General features: G+C 28.7%; 1 protein-coding gene across 1 annotated transcript; it reads right to left on the reverse strand.

Moving 5' to 3' along the window:
- On the reverse strand, nt 1–24,286 carry acj6 (abnormal chemosensory protein 6). The gene is made up of 4 exons (XM_035091744.1): nt 23,915–24,286; nt 8,999–9,055; nt 4,733–4,939; nt 1–1,835 (listed from the first exon to the last, which is right to left on the reverse strand). Exons 1-4 carry the CDS (start codon nt 24,080–24,082, stop codon nt 1,077–1,079), a joined length of 1,191 nt encoding a protein of 396 aa, XP_034947635.1. The 5' UTR covers nt 24,083–24,286; the 3' UTR covers nt 1–1,076.
- Between the last annotated feature and the right edge of the window lie 214 nt (nt 24,287–24,500).

Below are 24,500 nucleotides of genomic sequence, written 5' to 3' on the forward strand. Positions count from 1 at the left end.
AGTCTAATATAACAAATACATATTGTTTAAATTTTTAATTTTCATTTTCTTTTATTTTTATTAAAATTTTCAAACTTCCTTATTTTCCAAAGGTTATTTTCCTCCACTCTCTTTATTTTTTTTTCAGTTGTACTTTTTTCCAAATGATTGTTAATATTAATGTGTAATTTTACGTTTATGTATATATCTATATATATATGCAAAATACATATATAAATGCTTCCTCGTACATCCGTCTGTTTTTTTTCCAAAGGTTTAGAGTTTATAAAGCAAAGAAAAGAGCGTGGGAATAATATTTCTGTCAGTCTGTAATGCGCGTTTATTCTATTTTTTTATCAGTTTTTTTTTTATTTTAACTTGGAGATACATTTTTCTGTAACTTCCGGTAGTTATGATGGGAAAGGGATAGTGAGCTTTTATTTTGCTCATCGAGCTTTGTATTTTAGTTAACCCAACCTGTCTGTCGTTTGTGTATAAAATGACTCTATGGACGAGTAAGTGGGTTATATGTTTGATCGATTTGACCGCGAGTGTTTTCCTGCATTGGGAGAAGAATGATGTAAAGAAAACGAGAGGGAGAAATGGAGATGAAGAATAAAATAAAAGAGAGAGAGAGAGAGTGAAAGGCAAGACAGACGGAGGGAGGAAACTATCATCTCTCTCTTCTCAAACTATTTTATTTTACTTATTATTATTAATTAATTCATTAATTATCAATTATTACTTTTACTTAAATCTTTATCAACAATTGTCTTTCAAAATAATCACTTTCTTTCATCAACTCTGCACTGAATTGTTCACTAAGAGCATTCAAGTTTCATTTTCTAACTCTAAATCAAGATTTTTTAAGCTGTCTTCTTATGATATTTCTTGATCAATTATTTTATTACAATTAAACGATTTGAGGCTGCGACAACAATCTCATTTACCACCACCACCACCAGATCATTCGACTATTAATGTTTCACCTATGGCCATCCTTGATACTCATTGAGAGGCTCAGGTTTTGGCTCCAGATTGGTGGTCGAAGGTGGTGGAGGGTATAGTCAGTTTTGTTGTCACAAGCTGCTCTCTGGTCAATGTTGAGCGGCAAATTTCATACGTTTTTGCTTTTGCCGTTGATTACAAAACCAAACCCTCACAACATTTTTCTTCAAATCAAGCTTCTCAGCAATCGCTGCTATTTTTTCACCTGAAGGTCGTGGTTGCACTGCAAAAAACGCTTCCAATGAGCGTTTTTCCGGTGCAGCAATACTTGTACGTTTTCGTTTTTTTTCTCCAGCAGGTAAAACCGATGGAGCATCTGGATCACGTCTTTTATTTTTAGCTTGTGCTTCAGCTTCTTCTAACCATGCTTGAAGAATAGGTTTCAACGCGATCATGTTGTTATGTGAAAGAGTAAGAGATTCAAAACGACATATCGTCGATTGGGATAATGCTCCTACACCTGGTAGCTTCAGATTTGCCAATGCTTTCCCCACATCCGCTTGGGTTACTCCAAGTTTGATGCGTCTCTGCTTAAACCTCTCAGCAAAAGCTTCGAGCTCACGAGGGTCTGTGTCAGCATCCGGATGAAGTCCAGCTGCAGCTGCAGCCGCAGCAGCCGCAGCCATTGCTGGGTGGTGATGGGGATGAGGAACACTTCCTGCAATATTTGCATGATGATGATGGCTCATCATACCATTCATTCCACCGTAAACTGATGGCCCATGGATACCACCGTGATGACCTGGTGCTCCTCCTCCACCTCCACCTCCTTCAGACATTGGAGTTAACGTCGTCATGGAATTGGCTGGATCCAACATATCCAGACTCTCCATCCCTGGATGACTCATCTGTAAGTATTAAAATAAATTTTCATTTGAAAATGTCTTTATCTCATTAGAATTTTTTTTAGCAGAATAAATAGTATTTCCAAACTCAAACGAAGTTTAAGATTAAAAAAAATGGTGGATACCAAAAATTACCTCATTATTAAACGTAATTCTAAAGCATCTAAATTCATCATCGAACATGTGGACATTTTTTCATCATTTGAAAATATTCCTGATTCATTCTAAGTCAAGGTAATTTTTTTCATTTTAATTAAAAATTAATCATTATTTATTCGACTTTTCAAAGAGTAACTTTCAATAATAAAAAGCTGACAATCATTTTGTTTCTTACTCTTAAAATTAATTATGAACTTGCTTGATTTACTATTTTTATTCAATAATATTTATTACAAAAAAAGCATTCGTCAATATTTCTGTAAACTTCATCTAAAAATAATTCCTTCAGTACCTTATTATAAAAGTATCTTATTAATAGATGCTGATTGATGCAAAGCACTTAAAGATTTCTATTTTTATTCAATCGCAATATTCACCAAGAATATATCAACTTCCTCTATTCTCAAATGAATGTCTATTATTTGCTAAACTTGATTATCAAGTATATCCGGGAAAATTGTCATGCTTTCATGTGTAAGAGACGAATTTGATTATATAATTGAAATGTTATTCCCTTCGGATTAGTATGATACTAATTGTAAGTCTAAAAACATGAGTGAATTCGACTAGCCTTTTCTCCCAATCCCCATGACCCTTGGCCCCCCTCTATCAATGGCACGCGCCAATTTTCGTATTGAGAGGGGAAACAGTAGAATAAGAGATATTAACTTGCTCAACAATCGCGACAGTGTTTTATTATCTGATTAGTCTATTTTATTATTTCCAATCTCTCTTCACCATCTATACCTGTTTGTTTATAGAAGTGTTTAAAAGGATGGTAAAAAATGTAAAAAGCACAAATATTGAATTCCTCAGTTGATAAAGTTGATAAGGTCTAACAGGAGACATGAAATAATAATGAAAAAAGCTTGAAATATGTAAAGACATACGAGCTGTTATATATGTAGGAAGCAACGTCATAGCAGAGAAGTGCACACAATTATACTTCAGTGTGAGGCACGTGCCGTGACCGTAGGTAGTACGCAAACCCCCTTTACAAATTATTTATGAGCTCTCCTAATATTTTTAAACCCGCCAACTGGCAAAATGGAACACTTTGATGTTAGAGTCGTGATAAGAATTCACACTTTCATTTTATAAATCAACTCAATTATTTTCTGCTCTCTTCTACATTACTTCTCAATAATGAATCTCCTAACAAGTGTTCATCTTTTTTGTGATAAAAATTTACACTTTATTTAATTACGTTTTATAATAATTAGAATTCTTTTTCCAACACTCTAGAGTTAAAGTTAATAAATGAATAAAAAAATAATTGATTAATTTAATTGATTGAATTACAAGCAATTTATTTGGTTCAAGGTTCTTTAATCGAAATTAAATCTATCTCTTACTGACAAAAAAAAATGACAACCCCAAAATATTTGGCAAGTCAAGCCCTTGATGTTTTCTTCAGTCCAAATGGCACAATATGAATCGAATTGAGCCTGGGGTGAGCAATATAGTGGAAAACATGACCGGTCAGAGTGGTTTAATATTAGTAGTTGAAGGCAAAAGAGTGAGAAAGTAAAAGAAAGTAGAACTAGTGTTTGGACCTATGGGAAAAACCCACACAATATTTCATCATTATTCTGACACTATTTGATAGGGTTAGGGTGTACATTCTATCCTTCTTTTGCCCAATTCTTGGTTTTCTGTGTCGATCCTTCATCATGTCCCCAGCAGTCATGAATCGAAGTATCAAAACTCGTTACTGGAATCCCTAAACTCATGTCACTCGCTACGTCTATCGTTAGGTTATTGAATTCGTCAGCATTTCGACATTAAAACAGAGTTTATGCGACATTTAACTCTCTGGCCATCTGCGAGGTGAAAATATATAAACTCAGGGTGGTAAATAGACTAACCGAAGAGTTATATTTGTCCCGCTGGATTCGACTGCATGAAATTACAGTGAGAGGGTTCAGCTACACTCGTTTAAGGGTCGTAGAAACATACTAGGGTAGTAATATCATGCAGAGAGAATTTAATGCATGGTTAACGCACCCACGAACCTGTTCACAAGTCAACTCTTAGCTTAGCATAAGTTTGATGGAACATGTGATGACTGTTCTTTTTGATCGGTTCATTTTCTAACATTAAATTAATTATCAACGATTACTTTCATTTCCTTTTTTTTCTATCACAATAAAATAAAGGATAAATTATTTTTTTTAATATTATTTTTTGATATATTATCTCAATGGATCCATTAGCATATTTGATCAAAGTTGATGTTCATTTAAAAATAAGCTCGAGTTAAATCTACTTATTAACTACAAGCAGACTTACAGTTGCAGTTGAAAAGTATTTATTGTATGACAAAAAGCAGTTGATATATCACTGAAGTTTATTATATTATAATTAATATTTAATGTATTATAGCTTTCTAACAGTTACAAAAATGTATTAAACATCTATCTATTTATTTTAATATTCATAAATGACGTTTTTTATAATTCCTGAGTAGAATTAGTTTTGAATCAAATTGAATTGAATGGATGCATGCCATATTTAATTTGGAAAAAATGATTAATTCTAACAAAAGTATCTAAATACACGAAATTAAATATATTTATTGTTTAAAAAATTTTTTTATTGAAAGTAATTTTTCATTTAATCATGCAACGACAAGTCTTTAGAGTATGTATCAATAATTAATTTTAATAGTGATCAATTAACTCAGCTAATGTTAAATACTAAATCATGCCTAAGGAAATAATTGATCAATTTAAACTCACAAACAGGTGTGATTGTACCTGATGGTGCGGCCGATTATTGGGATGTGGACTAGGCATATGAGCTCCATGGTGGTAAACAGATACAGGATCATGCTTTAATGGCATTGGTGTGCCAGCATTGTGCTTCCCAAGATCTGCAGCTAAAGCTTCTGCTCGTGAAAGCAATCCATCCTGAAGTCCACTATTCAAGCCACCAAATAAATCACCCTGAAACACAGGTAAAACTTGATGATTAATTATTGAGTATATTATACTTAGTACATTATTAATAACATATACAATTCAATTAGCTATTGATATTTATATGATTAATAATTAAACTTATTGAGGTATAACAGTGTTAAATCTGTTTATATTAAATTATAGAGCTTATTTTTTGCCAATTACAATCTCTTAAGAATATTATTTAAAAGTATCTATTTGTTTCGGCTCAAAAAATACTATCAATCGTTGAGAAAAAAATATTAATGAAGAATAAATATGTAATAAGGGGAAAAAGATGTTAATCTCTTGTCATTCACTGTCGTTGATGTATAAACTGATGACTACAATTATCCTATTATTATTTTTAATCATACACAAATCAAAAGTATGTGGTTGAATCTAAAAGAATTAAATTCATTGCATATGAAGTGCTATAACAGCGATATATTCATTACAGTCTGTAACATCTATGTAGAACGATCAATGTTTTATGTGAAAAGCACTGGTATACCCAAGAGGTTTAGATTATTTATGAATTCTTCTTTTCTTTATTTTCTTCATTCTTACCTATTCTTTATCTAGTTTCTCGACATATACTCTACACCTTTTTTCAATTTGATTTCTCTATTTAATTAAATATAAATAATCCGATGATTATGCAACCCTTGAAATTATTTAATCATTTATTTTATTTGAAACTGACATATTTATGCAGTTTTAATGAAAATCACAGTAATTGTGTATTAATTTTTTATTACTTCACTTCTATTATTAGTGTTACTTTGAATCCATTATATAAATATAAAGCAATAAATATTCAAGGTGAAGAAAATACATTTAAAGAAATTGATTTTTCTGTATTTATTTTCATTGGAAAAAATGAAATATTAATGGATGATATATTTACTTTTTTATTCAAATTATCTTTCGTTCTTATTTCGAAAAATTAATTGTTGATAATTAAAACAATTTTTATTTAAATATAAAATAATAAATGATACTTATAAATAAATAAAAAAAAAATCAAATTGTCATATTTTCCACTCTAGAAAAATTATATTACTGTTAGAAAATTATTATTATATTTTATTCTACAAATATTCTGTATGCAAAAAATGAAAAGATAAAGTGTAGAGATGAAGAAGATGTATAAAGAATAATTTACTTTTTATAAACTTTAATTCGTTTATGAAAAATATAAAAATTTCGAATTTTATAATAATTGAAATTTTTTTTAAATTTTAACAATTTTATTATCTTTTAAGAAGATTTAATATATTTAATTCTTATCTTTTATGACAAAAATTTATCTAAAATTGATACACAAACAAAAAATTTGAATGAAAACATTATAAATCAATATTTAAGGAAGAGATAATTATTTATAGAATGTTATTTAATTTTTTTTGTTTCAACAAAAAAATTGCTGAACTAAAAAAATATCGTTAACGTATCGATAACGAATCTTAACGACTCAGTGATAAAGATAAATAGTATTTTTGTAGCAAAAATTAACTTTGCAGATAAGAAGAGTCGAAAACAAATATCAGTTGAGTTGGATACAAATGACCAGTATTAGAAGTTGTAGTTAACAGTCTAACAGTCTTGTTTAACAGACTTGTTGCTGTGTTTCTCTATTGCTCTTTTCATCTCTCACCCTTAAGCATTCAACTTGATCTCTCCCCACGTGTAAGGCTAATAGAGTCATTTTTCCCCGACGTATTTTCGTTTGGATCTTCATGCTTCTTCACCCCGAGAGAGTCTTGTTGTTAAGAATTAGCCAATTACAATTGAATTATCTACCGCAGTTTACTGGGATTATTTATTACCTTATTTACTCTCCAATGAATGAAAAAAAAATGTGAGAGTTGAGAAAAATTAGACTGTTGAAATATTATGGTAATTAAGCAGTAATAGATATAAATAATGGGGAATTGAAGACACATTCATTTCACAGCTTTACAAATCAGAACATTTTTGTTAAGTTTAGAGTTTAAAGTATGTTCTATAAATATTAACACTGTAAATCGATATGAATTACTTATAATTGAATTTCCCATTAAACTAGTTTCATTTTAATATTCTTTTCTTATTTATCTCCTGAAGGATTTGATAAAAAAAATCGTTCAATTAGATATAAATTGTTACTTTCTTCAAAAAAAAAAAAAATTAGAAGAATGCAATGAATTTTTTTTCTTTCTTAATTTTATGTATGATAAATTTATATTATATAATCACACTCAGTCTACAAATAGAAATTGTAAAAAATGAATCAACTAAATCATATTCTTTACTTATTCAATCTAAAAATTTTATCGGAAGATATAGTTTGCAATTTGATTACAGGGGAAAGTACCATGATTTTTATTATACTATGAATTTAATATATTTAGCATATCTCTTTATCCATGATAGATTCAATAACCCTGAACTTATTCTTTACGTCAATTTTACTTGATACTAATAAAAATTTAAATATATGCGTAAGCCTTGCAAATAGGATAATCGTATTGGAATATAAGGAACATCAAGTATGTTATCAAGGATACTTTCTTGGTCGACGACGATCATATGATAGTCTGAATGATGAATAAATGATAAAGTAATCTGGAAAATGTGACAGATGACATCAAAATGAACAGACTGCATGTCGTAGTGGCTAATGTCTAAGGACGTGAAAGAACGTAGAAATGAATAAAAAAAATTATAACAAAAGGAAAAAGGAAACCAATAAAATATTAAAGATAAAAAAAAAGATACAATGGTATAATGACACGGTTTTAGGTATTCAAATAAGTTAAAGATAATTTTAAATTGACCCGAGACTGTTCGATTATACATATTTTAATATTGAAAGACGTGAATAAATTTTATAGAGAAATTAAAAAAAGATTCAGACATCCAGACAACAGCTCTTACTCTAATAACCACAAGTTTTATCGATTATTTCAGTCAAAAAGTTTCTCTAAATTTGATTAATTAATTTTTGTACAGACATTCACGAGTTTGATGTAATATAATTAGTTTATTGGATTTTATTTCATGTTTATTTTTTCTGTGTGTTTATATATTGAAAAAAATGAAGAATAAAAAAGATAAGAATAATTAAATGAAAATAATTGTCACAAAATTAAAGTAAGCTTTCATTTGGAAACAAGAAAACATAAAAAAGATAGGTTGGTTTGTTGTTGATTGACAAACATACTTAGTTTGAGAGTAGAAATAATTATGATGTCAATAAAAATACGGTAACTTTGGGAAATAAGCTAGAAAAAACGAGTTTAATTGGTAAAACTCGTGAAAAAGTCAAAAATTCAGGAGTTAATTGAACTAACGAAAATTTTAGGGTAAATTTGTCGATGTTTAAAAGTATGTAGTTGTGCAGTAGCTCAGCAGATGTGTCCAAGTAATACAGAAAAGACACAAAACTGACACTCAGAGTGTTTTTACGGCTTACAAACCATCCTAGTAAACTGTCTTATCGTATATCTAAATAATCAATTTACCTCTGACCATAATCGTAACCACGAGTTAGTCAGTTTATGCCGGTCACACTGCAGTAACTACGTGCTGGTTTCGTAAAACATGGATGTTACGGTAGAAAGCGCATTTCGTACATGTATTAAAGCTCACAAGAACCTTTTGCTCTTCTTATGTACACGTACATATGTATCCAATATTTTTTCTCTTATACGGTAGTTTTTTTTTTTGTTCTTAAGCTGGGTTTTTAGCTCCAAAGCTACCATTTTCGAGTCGTCTGTGAGCCAAGAGCTTCAAAATCACCTCTCGTTAAACGAGTTTTCAAAAAAATTTACAGAAAATATGATAACAAGAGTTGAATAGCAATTTTAAATTTTCTTTTTTATTTATCTTCATTTCGAAAATGTGAAGACAAAATTTTTAATAACTGATCTGGGTGCTTAATATGATTTGTTTTTGTTACTGTAAATGCAACTATTCTGGACTTCTGGATGATAATTATTTATTTCTGTTATTGTAATACAAGTCATTAATTTATTTTATGATTCTATGAAATTTTATTAAACAATTTTTTTTACTTACGTTATGCCTTGGCGACCATGAATTGCACATTATGGAGGCATCGTCAAGTATTCGACTCTGAAAAAATATAATTATTTACATTAAAAATTCTAAATATTCAAAAACGTATTTTAATATTTGATTCAAGAACTTCATGACGATTTAAATACTTTTATTTTCCATTGTAATTTTTAAGAGTGATGTAATGTTATTTAAGATGACATTTAATGTAAGAAAAATGACTTGGGAATGGAATAAAGTATGAATAGAACACGGTAACCTTTACATAAGCTCTAATTTAAGTTGACAGTCAATATTATTGTTGTTCAGATTTTGGATCAATAGTTAAATTATGTTTAGGCAAATAACTCCTATTCACATCCTGTTGTAAACATAGATTAAGGTTAAAAAAACATTACTGTCATTGTTTATTACGTTAATGAAAATATCAATTGTATCATATGATCGATTGCAGTGAATTCTGATTATTAACCGGAAAAAAAAAAATAATTTCTTCTTTGATTTGGACATCTGCACCATAGGTTGTAAACAAATGTGTCGGTCAATAAAGATAATTATAGCTACACTGAACTAAAATGGGGTGCAAGTGAATTGTGATGACCTGCTTGTCGATCATTCACAAGCATACGTCTATTTGATATTTTATTAACAATGATGGTTATTCTTGAATAAATACTTATGAATATTAATATTTTTTATCATACGAAATCTCATAGGTATTTGTGAATTAAAGCTGTTCTATTTTTTTTTAATGCATTGAAAAACAAAATATCGATTTCGAATAAAATAAGGAAATGAATGCTAAAGTTTGTAAACAAATATTAAATAAAATGTAATACTTATGAATCATTAAAACATTTATGTCCGGAAATGAAGTTAAATGAATTAGCAAATTGTCGAGACTGTACGATGAAATATATATATATAAATTGATATGTACAGTGAAATTGATTTTATATGTTGACATAAAACTATTATAACACATTTATTCATATTGAATAATAAAAAAGATCGAATCTATTATATATGTATAAGTATATAAATAAATGTGTATATGAATTTAAAATGAATATAATAATCAAAAGATCGACAGAATCAGGACACACGACGTCGCGACAGTATTTCCAATTAAACTAGTTACTTTAGGAATCGCATTTATATCGGATTCGTTAATTTAATTCCAACATCCTCGATGTCTGACTGCGCTTTTCGCGTCGCAAAAAATTACTCACTATGGATCATCCAATCAAGTTTGACCTAGTAAAGTAAAAATGGAAAAAGTCAGCAAAGAAAGAATAGTTCAGTAAAAAAAAAAAATCTTTTTGTGTCAATTTTCGATTTTTCATTATTGCTCTAATCGTTTTTATTGAAAACTTCGACATTAGTTCATTGTTTTTTTTTTTTTAATCAAAATTACTTTACTAATTGCAAATCCAAATGTTTAACGATTACTTAAAAATTAAACACTTCAAGTGTCTAATGAAACATAATGAATTAATTAATTATGAAACACTTGAAAAATAATTTTATTAAGTGGAAAATATTTAATAAAATAATAAATGTTGTGAAAGAAACATTTTAATGTTTTGAAAGAGATTACTACTACGAGAGTAATAATATGGCATGTGGCATGCTAGCTTAATTACTATAATACATCATCCATATTGTATTGTTTCATTGAATCATTAGTGATATTTGTCTTCTTGTATCGAATGTAACCTTGTTGATATTAACCAGTGAAAGTTAAACATATGCTTTATAATTTCATCGTATAGTCAGCAACTGTATTTTATTTCAGTTGTTCACGCCACGTTCTTTTTACTTTTGTACGTACTACATATATGATTCTCTCTATTTCTTGACGTACGTGACCGATTAACCAACCGTCGGTGAACATTGATTGAATTCTATACTCGTATGCAATATGAGAAATTGCATCGACTTTGTATTATCCATGTATCTATGTGCACATATATATTTGTTCTGCTACGGAATATTTACTCAAGAATATAAGAAAATCCATACTTTTCTGTTACTTCTCAGTTTGAGTTTATTCTTGTCTGAATGTCTGAAAAAATATTAGCTGTCACAGTTTTATAAAATTTTTGAAAAAGTTTATGATAAAATAAATTTACTTAAGCAAATTTTTAATAATAAGTGAAAAATTTTAAAGAATAAATTTTTTTATAATTTGTAAATATAAATGATAAAATTTAAAGAACAAAATTTTTTTTTGAATTATTTTTAGAGATCTGAAAGTAGAATTATTTTGTTTGACTTTAAATTTTGTTCTCAATGTGGAATAATAATTTTTAATTATATTTTGAAATTAACTATTCTGATTAGAATTTTTTTTTTGCAGGGCCATCTTGAGGCTTCCATTCTTTATCTCTACATGATTAAAAATCGAAGGCATACATTTCTCGGAAATGAATGACAATAATCTAATGGTAATAATTTTTAATATTTTAAACTAAAAACGATATTGCAAATTTTCATATTAGACTGCTTCGAGTTTCATGTGCTTCCAATGCCCTAGAACTATAAACCATTCTATAATGACGTTTTTTAAAAGAAAACTCATTGCAAAGAATAAATTTTTAATTGAAATTAGAGTGCTTAAGACTATAAAGTTCACGAACAAAAATAAACAAACGAACTAAAGTTATTTTCTAAGAAGCTGTTAGATCATTTAAAAAAAAATAATAATTTTTCTCAAGTTAATTTGAAAGAGTTAAAGTAGTTATCCATGATACACACAAGAGAATCCAGTGGCGCGTAGCCGAGACTCGACAGGTGTTCAAACTTCTTTAAACGAATCTGTTGAATAATATAAACGGGTTGACAGTGACGATAAAGAGAAGTTTCTTCGATTATAACAAAAGTGCGAGGAAACAGGCTGGGACTTCATTTGTTATTAACGTGATAGTGATGGTAGGAGGTGAGATTGAGGCAAAAAGAGAAAGAAAGAAAGACTGATAGCTAAATAAATGGCAACAGAAAAAAGATAGAGTAAACTGAATTGGAAAGAGAAGTGTGTAAAGTGCAGGGGACCCTGAACACGACTTCACACTTTGACTCGCACGACGCCCGTAAATCTAGGTAATTATCAGTGAAAGTTTGCACTCTTCTTACTCATGAAAACTTCTCCCAGTTACTTTTCTTCTTCTCATTCTCTCGCGAGATTTGTACGATTCAAGGAAAAAAAAAAGATCAGATGAATATTTAAGACAAAAATTTCAACTTTTCTTGATGCAATATTTCTGGAGCATAAAGAAATTTAATCAAATTCCTAAATGTCTTTGAGATTAATTAATTGAATTCATTGCTTTATTAAATATTCATCAATAGAACTCTACTCTCAATCCTATAGAAAATAAATTAATTAAACAGTTATTTGATATAATGAAGCTAATGGATAATAGCACTCTCAAATTATTATGAAGGACATAAAAGCTGACATTTATTAAATATTCATTGATTATTCATATTCGACATAATTAGTCTTATATTTGTTTATTGAATTTCAAATGTCTATTTTTTCCACGCAACATGACTTCATCTATTGAACATACATGGTGATAAAAGTGAGATACCAGGAAAACACGATATGCTTGAAAGATCGAAGAAAAATATTTTTGTTTTCACCAAAGATTTTCTAAGTTCATTCAACTCTTGATTAAGTAATTGATTGATTTAAAATTATTATCTCCGAATTTCTTGATTTATTCATTAATCGGTTATTGGGCTAAGAATAATCTTGGCTAGACATATAATTCCAATAAGATAGATATAATATACTCCAAAAAAAAAAAACTCATTTAATCAATCATGAATTTATTTTCCTTTGTTATTGTTAATTACTACCATTGTACGAAAAAAACGTGAATTGTTTTAGTGAAAATAAATTGAATTTTTGATAGGTAACGGGTAGATCATGGAAACTAGAAACTACCAAGTAGTTGTTGCAGTACTTGTATATACAGACCGACGGATTTATATTGGAGTCTGATGCATTACTATTTCACGAGAAAAACACAAGTCATGACTAGAAAGACGAGAAGTATGTAAGAGCCCAGCTAAAAGGAATTTATGAAATTTTTTAATGTAACATTCTGATTTGCAAATGCCACGTGCTTTTACTCCACTTATATATCACATGATTTTTCAATTCTTTTTTATTCTGTTTTATCTTATAAAATTTTTAATAATATTTTCCACTTTTATTAAACATTTAATTAGATTTTTCTTTTAATAAAACAAAATTTTTCTCTATTTGCTGAATTAAAAATTTACTTTGTGACATGTAAAACATTAACAACATTTCTAAGAGCTTTTACAGAACATATCTATAATATTAAATTAAAATGACACTTTGTTTTTAATTAAAGAAATGTCATAAAAGTTGTATGACAAAATTTTATTTTGTTGCATAAAAAAAATTTTTCATTTAAAATTAATGTAAACGTTGAATGAATTGAACAATCAAATGAAACTTTCATTGGATGATTTATTCCTCATTCTTCTTTAATTACTGTACATTTCGTGCTCAATTTGTTTATAGAAACAAAACAAATTAAAGAAACTTGCTTAAAATTCTTTCGAGTTTCAAAGTTTTTATTGAATAATAAAGTTGTAGAAGAAAATTGTTTAAATACCGTCCATAGACTAAATCGGTTGAATGAAGAAAAATCGGTAATCGGTTGTGTTTTAGCAAGAGAAAAAGTGGCTGAAATGATATAAAATGTGCGATTTTTTACACAATGGATGAAAAAAAAACCGACAAGAAGATTTAGTTGAAAAAAAGAAGGAAACAGAAAACGTGTAAAAATCAGTGATTTTGTAGTCACTATTGAGGCCACCAACGCTGATTGGCCACATTGCGTTCCGCCCCCGCAGCCCCGCCAATCAGATCCAACGCTCTCTCACATCGATCGCATACCATCTACTATAGTCGGCCGCCATACTCTCAACCAACTTGCATGTGTCTCTCCATACCTTTTCCCTATCCTCTCAACGATATATAGAACCTTGTATCTACACTTGTAAGTACATAAACCATAGATAGATCCACACATCCCTCTACAAATTTCCCACTGTAGGCATCGCTTTTCTTCACAGACAAAGATGAAGCAGTCATTTAGAATGAAAAGTTACCATGAATAAATAAATAATAACTTTAAGATAGAAAAATGTACGAGCTTTAGTCTTTTAAGCTTTTTTTTTTTACATTTTTGAGTTTAAAAGGGTTTTTCCATTTTTTTTTTTTTTTTTTTCAGAACTTATACAATAATTCTTTTGTATATAGTTCAGCAATAATTTTTAAATTCGAATGATAAAACTCATTGAGGAAAATAACAATGTTTTATTATATTTAAAATCTAAAATTGTTAAGAAAATTTATTACTCTGATAGATAAAATTTTTCTTGCAATTCTATGCTTTTTTCATTTCTTTATAAACAAAAAAAAATTGATTAAAATAATGTCCCAATCGATCCTTTGAATATTATTTTTAAATAAATATTAATATTGTAATAAATTTAAATTTATACTCTACTAAATGAGTCAGTGAATATTAACTGATTCTCGGTGGTTTTCACTGATTAATTGTTGTTAATTAAGACATTTATTCTTTTAAAAAAAAATTTTTTCTCTAAAATGACATAAAGATTGTAGCATAAAATAAAGGAAAATTCTCGATTTGGTCCATTAACTTATCAACATAATCCTTTTTGTTTTGGTTTTACAGAAATAAGAAGATCGCAATTCATGGAAAAGTGATAATGATAATGAGTCGAGCGGAATAAGGGATAATAGGGATGATCGTAAAACCGTCATGACAGAACTGCTTTTGCGACCTTAATTGAAGAAACTGAGTGGAGTATTCTGGGGAAAATCTAATGCTCCATCAGGATACTCGGCAGTCTCGTCATTACTACTCCGCAATAACGACAAAATTCACTCTTGTGATGGTAAGTAAATACATATATACACAAAGTTACTTAGCTTCATCTCTAATGGACTCTTCTTTTCCTTTTATATATTTTTGTTGAAAGCAAAGAATTTTGAGAGTGACGATTTTCATATAATTTTAAACAGTTATAAAATAATTCATCTTTAGACCGTTGACTTTGCTTTACCTTACTTTATTCATTCGCATTCATTTTATATTTATTCTAACTGTTATTACTGTTGAGCGATTAAAGTGCTGAATTTAAAATTACTAAAAATATACTTGAGCAAAAAATTATTAGACCTTAACTAAGGACCATTTTAGGAATTATTTTATTTTTAATCATCTTTATCAAAAATCAGATTGGCAATTAATCATGGTTGGTCCATTTCTTAATTCCCAAAATTAGGCCAATTTAACTCATGTTGGTTCAATGCTGAATCTCAGATTGATTTGAAAAAAAAAAAAATTGATCAACATCCTTATGAAGATAAACATAAATTTTACATCAATGACTATTTTCATTTATAGTGATGAATAGTTTCATTATTTATTACGCAAAAATATTTTGAAAAAATCGCAAATTAGATAAAAAAATAACAATGTTATGATATTTAATTAATTGAAACGAATTTTTAAATTAAATATTTATGTAAACGAATGCAAAAAAAGAGTAATTAAATAATAAAATAATCAGAAAATGTGAATAAAATCAGTTATTCAAGAATGTTCAACCACAATCGTGTAACAAAATTGGCCGCCGTTGAATCATCAATACTGTATTGAGTTTGTGGCTTTTTTCCCTTTCTCTCATTTATTGAATCGGTCGAATGGTAAACTCGATGCCCACGCGATAGGAAAAGTTAAGTACATACTTATTACTCCTGAATTGTGGGAATCCTGTGAAGTCGACGTACTATAGATTATATAGTCATTCTATGAGCTAGTGACTTATATCTAATCAATGCCAATATACACAACTCGTACTTCCGTCATATTTCTTGAGCTGTATGTCATGTATTTGAACTGTATGTGTAGTCCATAAGCTGTAAGAGTATACAGTACGACCGTGAACTCTAGTTTAACCAAACAAAGGATAAAGGAATACAGAAGGTAAGTAGATGACCTTTATCATTCTTATTAAATATTTAATCAATTCTTTCAAACGCCAAAATAACTAAAATATTTTCCTAAACAACTTTTAAGTGCTTTTGATTAAGTTTTATCCTTTCATTTAAGAGTTTTTCATTTTATAGGAATTATTGATTTACTCGTTAGTCTGGAGTTGAAATGCATTTATTGGATATTGGTGTAGACATGAAAAAAAAAGAATTGGTGCCCAGAGGAAGATGGAATAATATTAATTACGGAAAATATTGATCAAATTAACAGTCATAATTCACATTGTAATCTTAAAGCAGCAAAACAATCATAAAAATCCTCTAATTTAATCATTAAAAATTAATATTAAAATTATCGTATTCACTTCAAAAAAAATATTAATTTTAAAACCAAAATAAACTTTTTAAATAATAGAAATTATTTTTGTTTTATTTATTTTTTTTTTTTTTTTTACTGTCTGACAACTGATCTGTTTATTCTACTTTCACTATTTCTGATCAGATACAGAAATTGTCAGTCCAGTAATTTAAGTTATTTAAAGTTATTTAACTAAAGTAAATAAAAAAAGTGAATAGCATTTTGTTCAAATATTTAGAAAGAAATTTTTAAATAATAATAATAATAATAAAATAATAATTGATTTCATCTTTGAACCACTTAAACTTTTATTTAGCACCTATTTTCTGCATGTACCAATATTTATCAACGGATAAAAGGATCATTTAATGCATAAACGAATCAAAATTAGAATGCATCCATCCGGAAGGTAATCTAAATTGTGACAGGTTGGTCGCGTGGCAAGAACACAATTGAGGACAAGGGGACACCGCACGTGTCGGCAACACCCCAGTCGTTGGAACTCGAGTTGGAGAATGACACTATCAGCAACCACATCTACAGCGAACGTATAATATACAGCAGACGCGAGTATATGTACGGAAAGACAGACAGGGAGACAGATAAAAAGGGAGAAGAGTTATATATCCTTACGACAACTGGAAAGGCTTTACTTCTCATCGTAGAGAGACTGTGGTCCTCTCCCAGTGGGACCTAAACGAGCATTAACAAAATTGAAACGTCGATTTGTCCGCGGTGATCGTAACCCGACATGACGATAATTTTATTAAGGGATCTCGGAGGAGAGAATAAAGCCAATTTCTAGCATCCCAGATTCCTTCAAGTCACGCCAGTTATTTTTACTCAGGATTGAGTACACTTATCAAAACACTTGTGGTAATGAAAACTTTTATGGTTATAGAAAAAAATTTTATTTGACACTTTTGAATTATATTAATTTTATTTTTTCTGATTTCAGATATTCACCAATTATTGATAAAAGTCTGGAATTTTTTCTATCATTAGAATCTCAGTTTCTAACGATCATTTTATACGAAAAGAAAGTTATATTCATTAAGAAAAAAAAAAGTGTGGTAAACTTGTAATTCGTTTTCATGATTGTTAACGAATGGTTGAAGTAATGAAGCGTATAAAACAAATGTATCATTTAAAATGTCATTCTACTATTCTCTCTCAAAACATATCAATCAGAAATACTAATATTAAATTTGAAATCGGATCAATTATTTATGAGTATAAAGAAACATACATTAACCAGAAGTCGATATTTTTTTTTTCAAATCAAAGATCGATGAGCTCTACCTACAACAGTTAAATATTTTATGAGAAGAATTGTAGTATCATCATTTCTCACAATATCTATATATCAATTTCCTTTAAAGCATCAGAACGCGATGAAACCTCGAAATGTCCTTGAAGTTATTAAAAGGATTTGTTGAAGAATAGAGAATCTGTGGTGGTGGGTTTATTTATTCCAACATTTTTACGAGGTAGATTGATTTACCAGACCCCGATGAGGAGCACTTTCGCTCATATCAAATTGACTCGCGAACCTGAAGATATTTTGATATCGAGACTGCGCGGTTGAAACGTAGCTCTTCGATCGTCTAGTTGTATTTTCGCCTAGATGTTTTGTCATTTCTTTAAATGTGATATATCTACTTGCCATTACATTCACGAGTATATATTTGTGTAACATTCATAGAGATATAGTACACAACTGTTGGTCGTCATACATAAAGTAGTAGTGACTAGTGATACAAACACAAATGGATTACGTTGGATGCGTGCGTATTTGAAGAGTGACACACATCCAGTGGACTTGATGTGTTTGCCTAAAGCCACCCGTCTACCTTTGCATACGCACCTAATAATCAAACAGGTGCACATGTACACTTTATTTTGTCTTTCTTCTTTTTTTCATTCCTACCTCTTCGCTCTTTTTCCCTTTTGTCATGCTTGCTATCAACTATTTAACGACCCTAGGGGACAGACCACTACGATATCAATCGAAGAGACAAAACATATGGTCGTGATGATAGATTCTTGATTTTTATGAGGGCCACTTCAATTGTATTACCACGAAAACAACCTGTGATTGCTTCTTAACACTCACCTGTTCTTTCACTTTTTTATCAGTTAATAATTTCTGAGTTTTATCGTTATAATTATTAAGCTTGTTTGATAATAATATCGTTTCAAAAAAGGGTAGGAAATTTTTTAAACGTGAATTTTATGTAGATTGATTGATAATGTAATAACAGTTGACAATAATAATAACAATTAAAAGTAAATGAAAATTTATTGACTATCAAAATTGTTAACTAAAATTTTAATTATGAAATAAATTTATTTTACCCATAAGTTATGCTGTTTTATCGATATAAATTTTTTTTGGAGCAAATGTATAACTCTTTTATGAATATAATGAATGATAAATGAAAAAAGATCATCAAAGAAGCAGATCACTATAAAAAAAGAATAGACTATAAATAAATTTTATTGTTTATTGCTTAATAAAATTACTAATATAAAAATAATTGAACTCATATGTTGAGTTCCAGAGCTTGAACTCATTTGTCTAGAGGCAGCATGACACAAAAATGTGTTGTCATAAAAATAGAGCACAATTATCAATCATTATAGTATAAAAGAACCACAGAAGGCCATAAGTGGATAATACTCAATATTCAGAAATAATACTATATTTATTATCATGTTACATATTATTATCTTATATAAGAAAAAAAATATTCAAGTTTTTTAAAAAGAAAAAAAAAACCCGATAATTATGTCAAAGATAAAAAAAAAAATGGAATTCAGTTCTTCTCAAATTCTAATTTAGGACCAAGGTTTTTTGGAAGAAAATCTAAATATATATTTTTACCTCATTCTTGGAAATGAAATTAAAAGGCAGACAGGTATAAAACGAATGAAAGCAAAAAGAGAGAGAGTAGAGAAAAGCATGTCAATTTGAAAGATTCTAAAAATAAATTATCGAATTATTTCATTGGGACATCATTAAAAGTGTGACATGAGATAGATAAAATATATATCTATATACTCGTTGTGAAAGAAAAAAAATGTTAAAAGTAATGGATTAGATTATCGTTAATGTCATTAAAAATAAAAGAGAAACTTTTCATCTACTAATCTGAATTCTGTTAAATGCTAATAATATCGATATTCAATGGAATTATTAAACAGATACTAAATTTTCCATTCATGGAATGTGTTTAATCTTAACTTATAAAGGTCATATTATTTCGATAATATTGAAATTAAATGACAAAACAATTATTGTACCTAATGAATTCTTAGTGAGTTAGTAATAGTCCCTTCCGTGCTTGCTAATATTCACACGCATGGTTGAAAAGCACGCACACTAGTCATCAAAAAGGTTAGTGTAGGAGACAAGGGTCGAGAAGGGGAAGATTGTAAGTATTATTGTAATTATACACTTGGGTTTATTTCCGGTAAAACCTACCCCTCGAGAGCTGGTATGAAGGAAGGATAAAATGAGAGAAATAGTTAGGAACTCATGCTTAATAAAATATTACTGCCAACAGTAATAAAAATCAAAATAATAAAACCGTAAAATCTCATTACCGGAAGTTTAGTGGTGCTCTTGAGTAAATATCATCTAAATCCAATTTTATTTATACAATATTACAATTTATATCTCTTCGTTCCGTAAAATCGTAATTGTATGAAAAAAAAAAATGCATTAATTAATAAATCATGACATAAAAAAATATTTCAACACCACAGTGCGTGATTACAAACATGTAACTCTTTTAATATTTCCATCATATTAAGATTTTTTTATTGCTTCAGTTTTATCTCCAAAATTTTATTTTTATCAGTCGTAATTAATTGATATAAATAAGAAAGATTTAAGTATTCATGCAACTGAAAGATTAGTGATGATTCTATTAATTACTTAAATCAGAATTAATTTATAAATAAGTTACAAGAAATTATTTAATTTTTTAAAATGATTTATTTGTGTTAGTAATTGTCATCTTTGAAATTTCTTAAAATACTTTTAATTACGAAAGTAGTTACCAGGTTTATCTTTTTTACCTGACAAATCGACGCATTTGATTAATAAATGACAAGAAAAAAAAAAATGAAGAGAAACAGAATAACACTCATGTAATTGATAGTAAAATTAGAGTAAAAATGAACGGAAGTAAATTAATTTGATATCATCTTTATAGTTATGAAACTATAAAAGATATTAATATTTAATCAAGTGTAATTACGATTTTTTATCTTGAAACCAAAAATTAATTGAGTTATTTTATTAATTGAGAATGATTATTTTCCAGTATCTAGTAATTAATTAGAGTCATTAATTCTTGTGTCTTTAAAAGGTATTCACTGCAACACTGCAAAGCTGTTGTTCATTTAATTTGCTCATTTACATTTTCTTCTTTCAATTTAATTATCATCAATTACACAATTGCATTCACCAAATTATAACATTTTATATTTAATCTAATGTAGGAAGCAATGATTTAATTTTTATTTATTTAAATCAAATGTTTATTAATATTATTTAATTCTTAAATTATTAAATAAAGATATTTTTGATAGCTAAAAGTCAATATCTAATTAAAAGTGTGTTTGACAGACAAAAAAAAAATTAAATAAACAGAGTTGTGATGGTACCCTAAAAAGTTTCAATAAAAGAAAAAAAAAATGAAAGAACTTATTTACTTTTTTCGCGTGTTCTGTACCTTACCATTATTTTCAATTCGACTAAATTAACGCTACTATTCTCCACGTCTCGGTAAAGGACAATAAATAAGGGCAAAGCGAGTAGTAAATATAAATCAGGAGTGATTGGATGTAAGTGGGGAGTGTTATGTGTCCCCAGTGCCCCGTGTGCGGAGTCGACCATGGGCATTTCTATGCCCGAGAGTATCTACTAGAGTTGCTTTACTCAGTGATCGCTCTCACACGCTATACGTACTATTTCCCCTTGTAACCTCCTGCTTCGTCAATTCTTGACTTTTCTACTTCCAAGTGGAAGAAACTCTTGGCGGTCAGACAATCAAATCTACTCATCCATTACTCACTCGTAATAGTTTTTTTACAGTTATTTATACTCTTTTACTATTTATCGTAGATAATAATGTTATTTACTATAGACTTTTTTTTTTGGAATAAATATTTCAAAACACATACAATTGACTTGATCTACAGTGACATCAGCCAATTTATTTGGTCCAATTGTTGCATTAGATTGCTTTATATCTTAATTTATAGTATATTGGAAAATAATTATTGCAAAAATTGTCATGGATCTTAATAGGTCCAGTTATGTCTAATGAGATTAATAGAATATTTTTTGAAGATTCTTAATGATTTTATGATGTTGCTGGAGACCGAAAAATATCAAGAATCTATCAATATTTGTAGCAAGCTTTCTAAAAATATTACAAGTGATCTATACTGATCTATTTAAATCAATTTTAGAATCTGTAGTAATTTTATTAGATTTAATAATGGATTAATGTAGATTTAATCATTTTCCTTGAGATTAACAATCAATTTATTCATCTTTGGTGTTTTTGAAAAAAAGAATGAACATAGATTATATTCTGGATGATGAATAAATTAATAATAATTTACTTATAAATCATAGCTTACACAATTATTTGATTGTTTAAATTAAAAAATTAATTAAAATTTATTATTAATTTTAGGGAATTTATTTCTATAAGGTAATCATAGTTATTTTAAATTGCATTATCCTAACCCAGATGAGTTATAATAAAGTCAATTTTTTTATTCAATTTAAAAAAGAAAATCTTGAATAAATTCTTCATTGTTGAATAAAAAAAAATTGTTTTTAATAAAACGTTTTCTGAGAAAATTTTTAAAAAAAATTACAGTTCTCTATAATAACCCATTCTGAAAAACGCTTCAAAATTATATGTATGTACTCACAAATGTCACAATGAAAAATAACACCTGTGTGAAGGGTATGAATATTAGTTTGTGGGGTATCGATTATGCGATTTCAAAGCAAAGTTGTTTTCATTATATTCTGATGACACCCCACCATTTGAAATGCATGTGGGACGGAAAGTACTTATTTTCGTTATGTATCCTCTTGACGTTAATGTGCTTTTCATGGATCATACCCGCATTATATCAAATATAATATAATAAAGATAATGTAATATCCTCAACTGTATTTCACATGTCAATTCCCATATTCTCTTACTCTTCAATGATATTTTAAATGAATAAATAATTTATCATTTATACAATAAACTATAATTTATCATACTTATATCTTAAAATGTACTTAAAGACAAAAAAATAATCGATGTCAACTTGAAACCCACAATTAGTTTGTGACTCAAATAATCTGGAAAATTGCAACGATAATTTCATTGGGTGGACGTTTGAATAATTAGCATTGGACTCATAAATATGTAACGTGATAGCTGCATTAATTTCCATGCATAATCGTTGCCAAATTCCCACAGACACGCTGACTGTGCATTCATTTATTTAATACTAAAGTTTCATAGTTTAGCAGAATATTAAACTCAATCTAATATTTTAATGATCATTTTCTCAGAGAAGATCAGATTCCAATAAACAGTTTAAAGTTCTTCTTAAAATTGCTTAAATTTGAGAAGAAAATATTCATCATCATTCCATCATCATCATCATGATTAATAATACAATTTAATAACCTTCCTTTTTGTTTTGTTTCAGACTCAGTCATATCAAAGTGTGGCAGAAGATAAAAAAATAAAGGGAAAGAAGAGACGATTAAGCCTGGATCATGTCTTATTGAGTGACTGCATACACAGTATACTACTGTAATCTCATCTACAGACTTGAGATTCTGACGGTTTTTATCCCATTACGTCGCATGAATAAACGAAAGAGTCTGTGGTATAGACCACAACAGATTGGGGGAACAACTATAGAGTGGGAAAATGTGTACAGGTATCAAATAATTGCGGTTTCGACTTTTCATTTTAGTACCTAATTTTTAATAAATGAGTTTAATGTCCATCCATATCATGATAATGATGATGACAATGACCAATGAATATCTTCAATCAAATTATCTGGTAAAATATCATATAAAAACAAACGTGGGAAATAAATAGCTCATCAATAGAATATCAAGTTGAAATGTCTGGTATGGAAATATATGACCTTTGTATTATTTTCTCTTTTCACTTCTCCATGCTATGAATATTTACTAATTGAATTTCCTTTTATTACATCAAGCTCCGAGCACTGTATAAATAATTGTATTTGTTTAATTTGGACTCTATATAATTTTTTCCCCTCAGTTATACTTTTGTTTAATCTATTACTCTACTCTTTATGTTTGAATGAATGAAAATAATTATTTATTTATAATTTCAAGTTTATTGTGATAAATAGAATCGAAAAATAAATTTTTAAATTTTAGGTTGGAATGATGAAAATGTCTCACCGGTGGATTTGGCATACATCGTCTTGGCGGCGGCGGTGGTGGCATTGGATCTGGTGCTGTACGATAGGAAGGTGGTGAATATCTTCCGGAAGGAAAGCAACCAGGTGCTGATATAGGTGTCCCGTGGAGACCTTTACTTCCCATCATCTTGTCAGGTGAGTACATCATTTTCACTAGAACACGGCTATCACTTTCTTCGTGTCTTTTTACGTCCTTTGAGGCTACAGCTCAAGGTCTAGATTATTTTTTGTTGGAAATCTCCAACTGATAACACTTTGTTCACATCTGTTTTCAACTAAATTCTATTATTTAATTTATCCTCATTAAATAAGATTATTTTAAAAATATTTCTGCAATATGACTTTTGTTATTCCTTTTAAAAATGCACTATATCACTTGTGAGCTCGAAAATCGAGCCACGATTTACTCGAATGCGGAAACCGACTTTCATTTTGACTCATTTCAATTTTGATCTATCAATAATATCAATTAAATAAATAGATGTCAGTAAGTGATGAGGATTCAATTAACAACTGTGATAAATCCAATATATTGACTTCATATTATTTGAAAAAAATTTCAAACA

Source organism: Chelonus insularis, unplaced genomic scaffold, assembly GCF_013357705.1.
Source record: "Chelonus insularis isolate UGA/USDA-ARS -01 unplaced genomic scaffold, ASM1335770v1 contig_88_pilon, whole genome shotgun sequence".
In the NCBI taxonomy this organism is placed as follows: Eukaryota; Metazoa; Arthropoda; class Insecta; order Hymenoptera; family Braconidae; genus Chelonus; species Chelonus insularis.

What these genes read in the sequence shown, in the direction of transcription:
- acj6 (XM_035091744.1), bottom strand. Translation starts at nt 24,082, where the DNA reads ATGATGTACTCACCTGACAAGATGATGGGAAGTAAAGGTCTCCACGGG. An exon ending in GATGTATGCCAAATCCACCG is followed by an intron (nt 9,056 to 23,914) that starts GTGAGACATTTT and finishes ATATTTTTTCAG; the next exon opens with AGTCGAATACTTGACGATGC. An exon ending in AGGTACAATCACACCTGTTT is followed by an intron (nt 1,836 to 4,732) that starts GTGAGTTTAAAT and finishes TAATACTTACAG; the next exon opens with ATGAGTCATCCAGGGATGGA.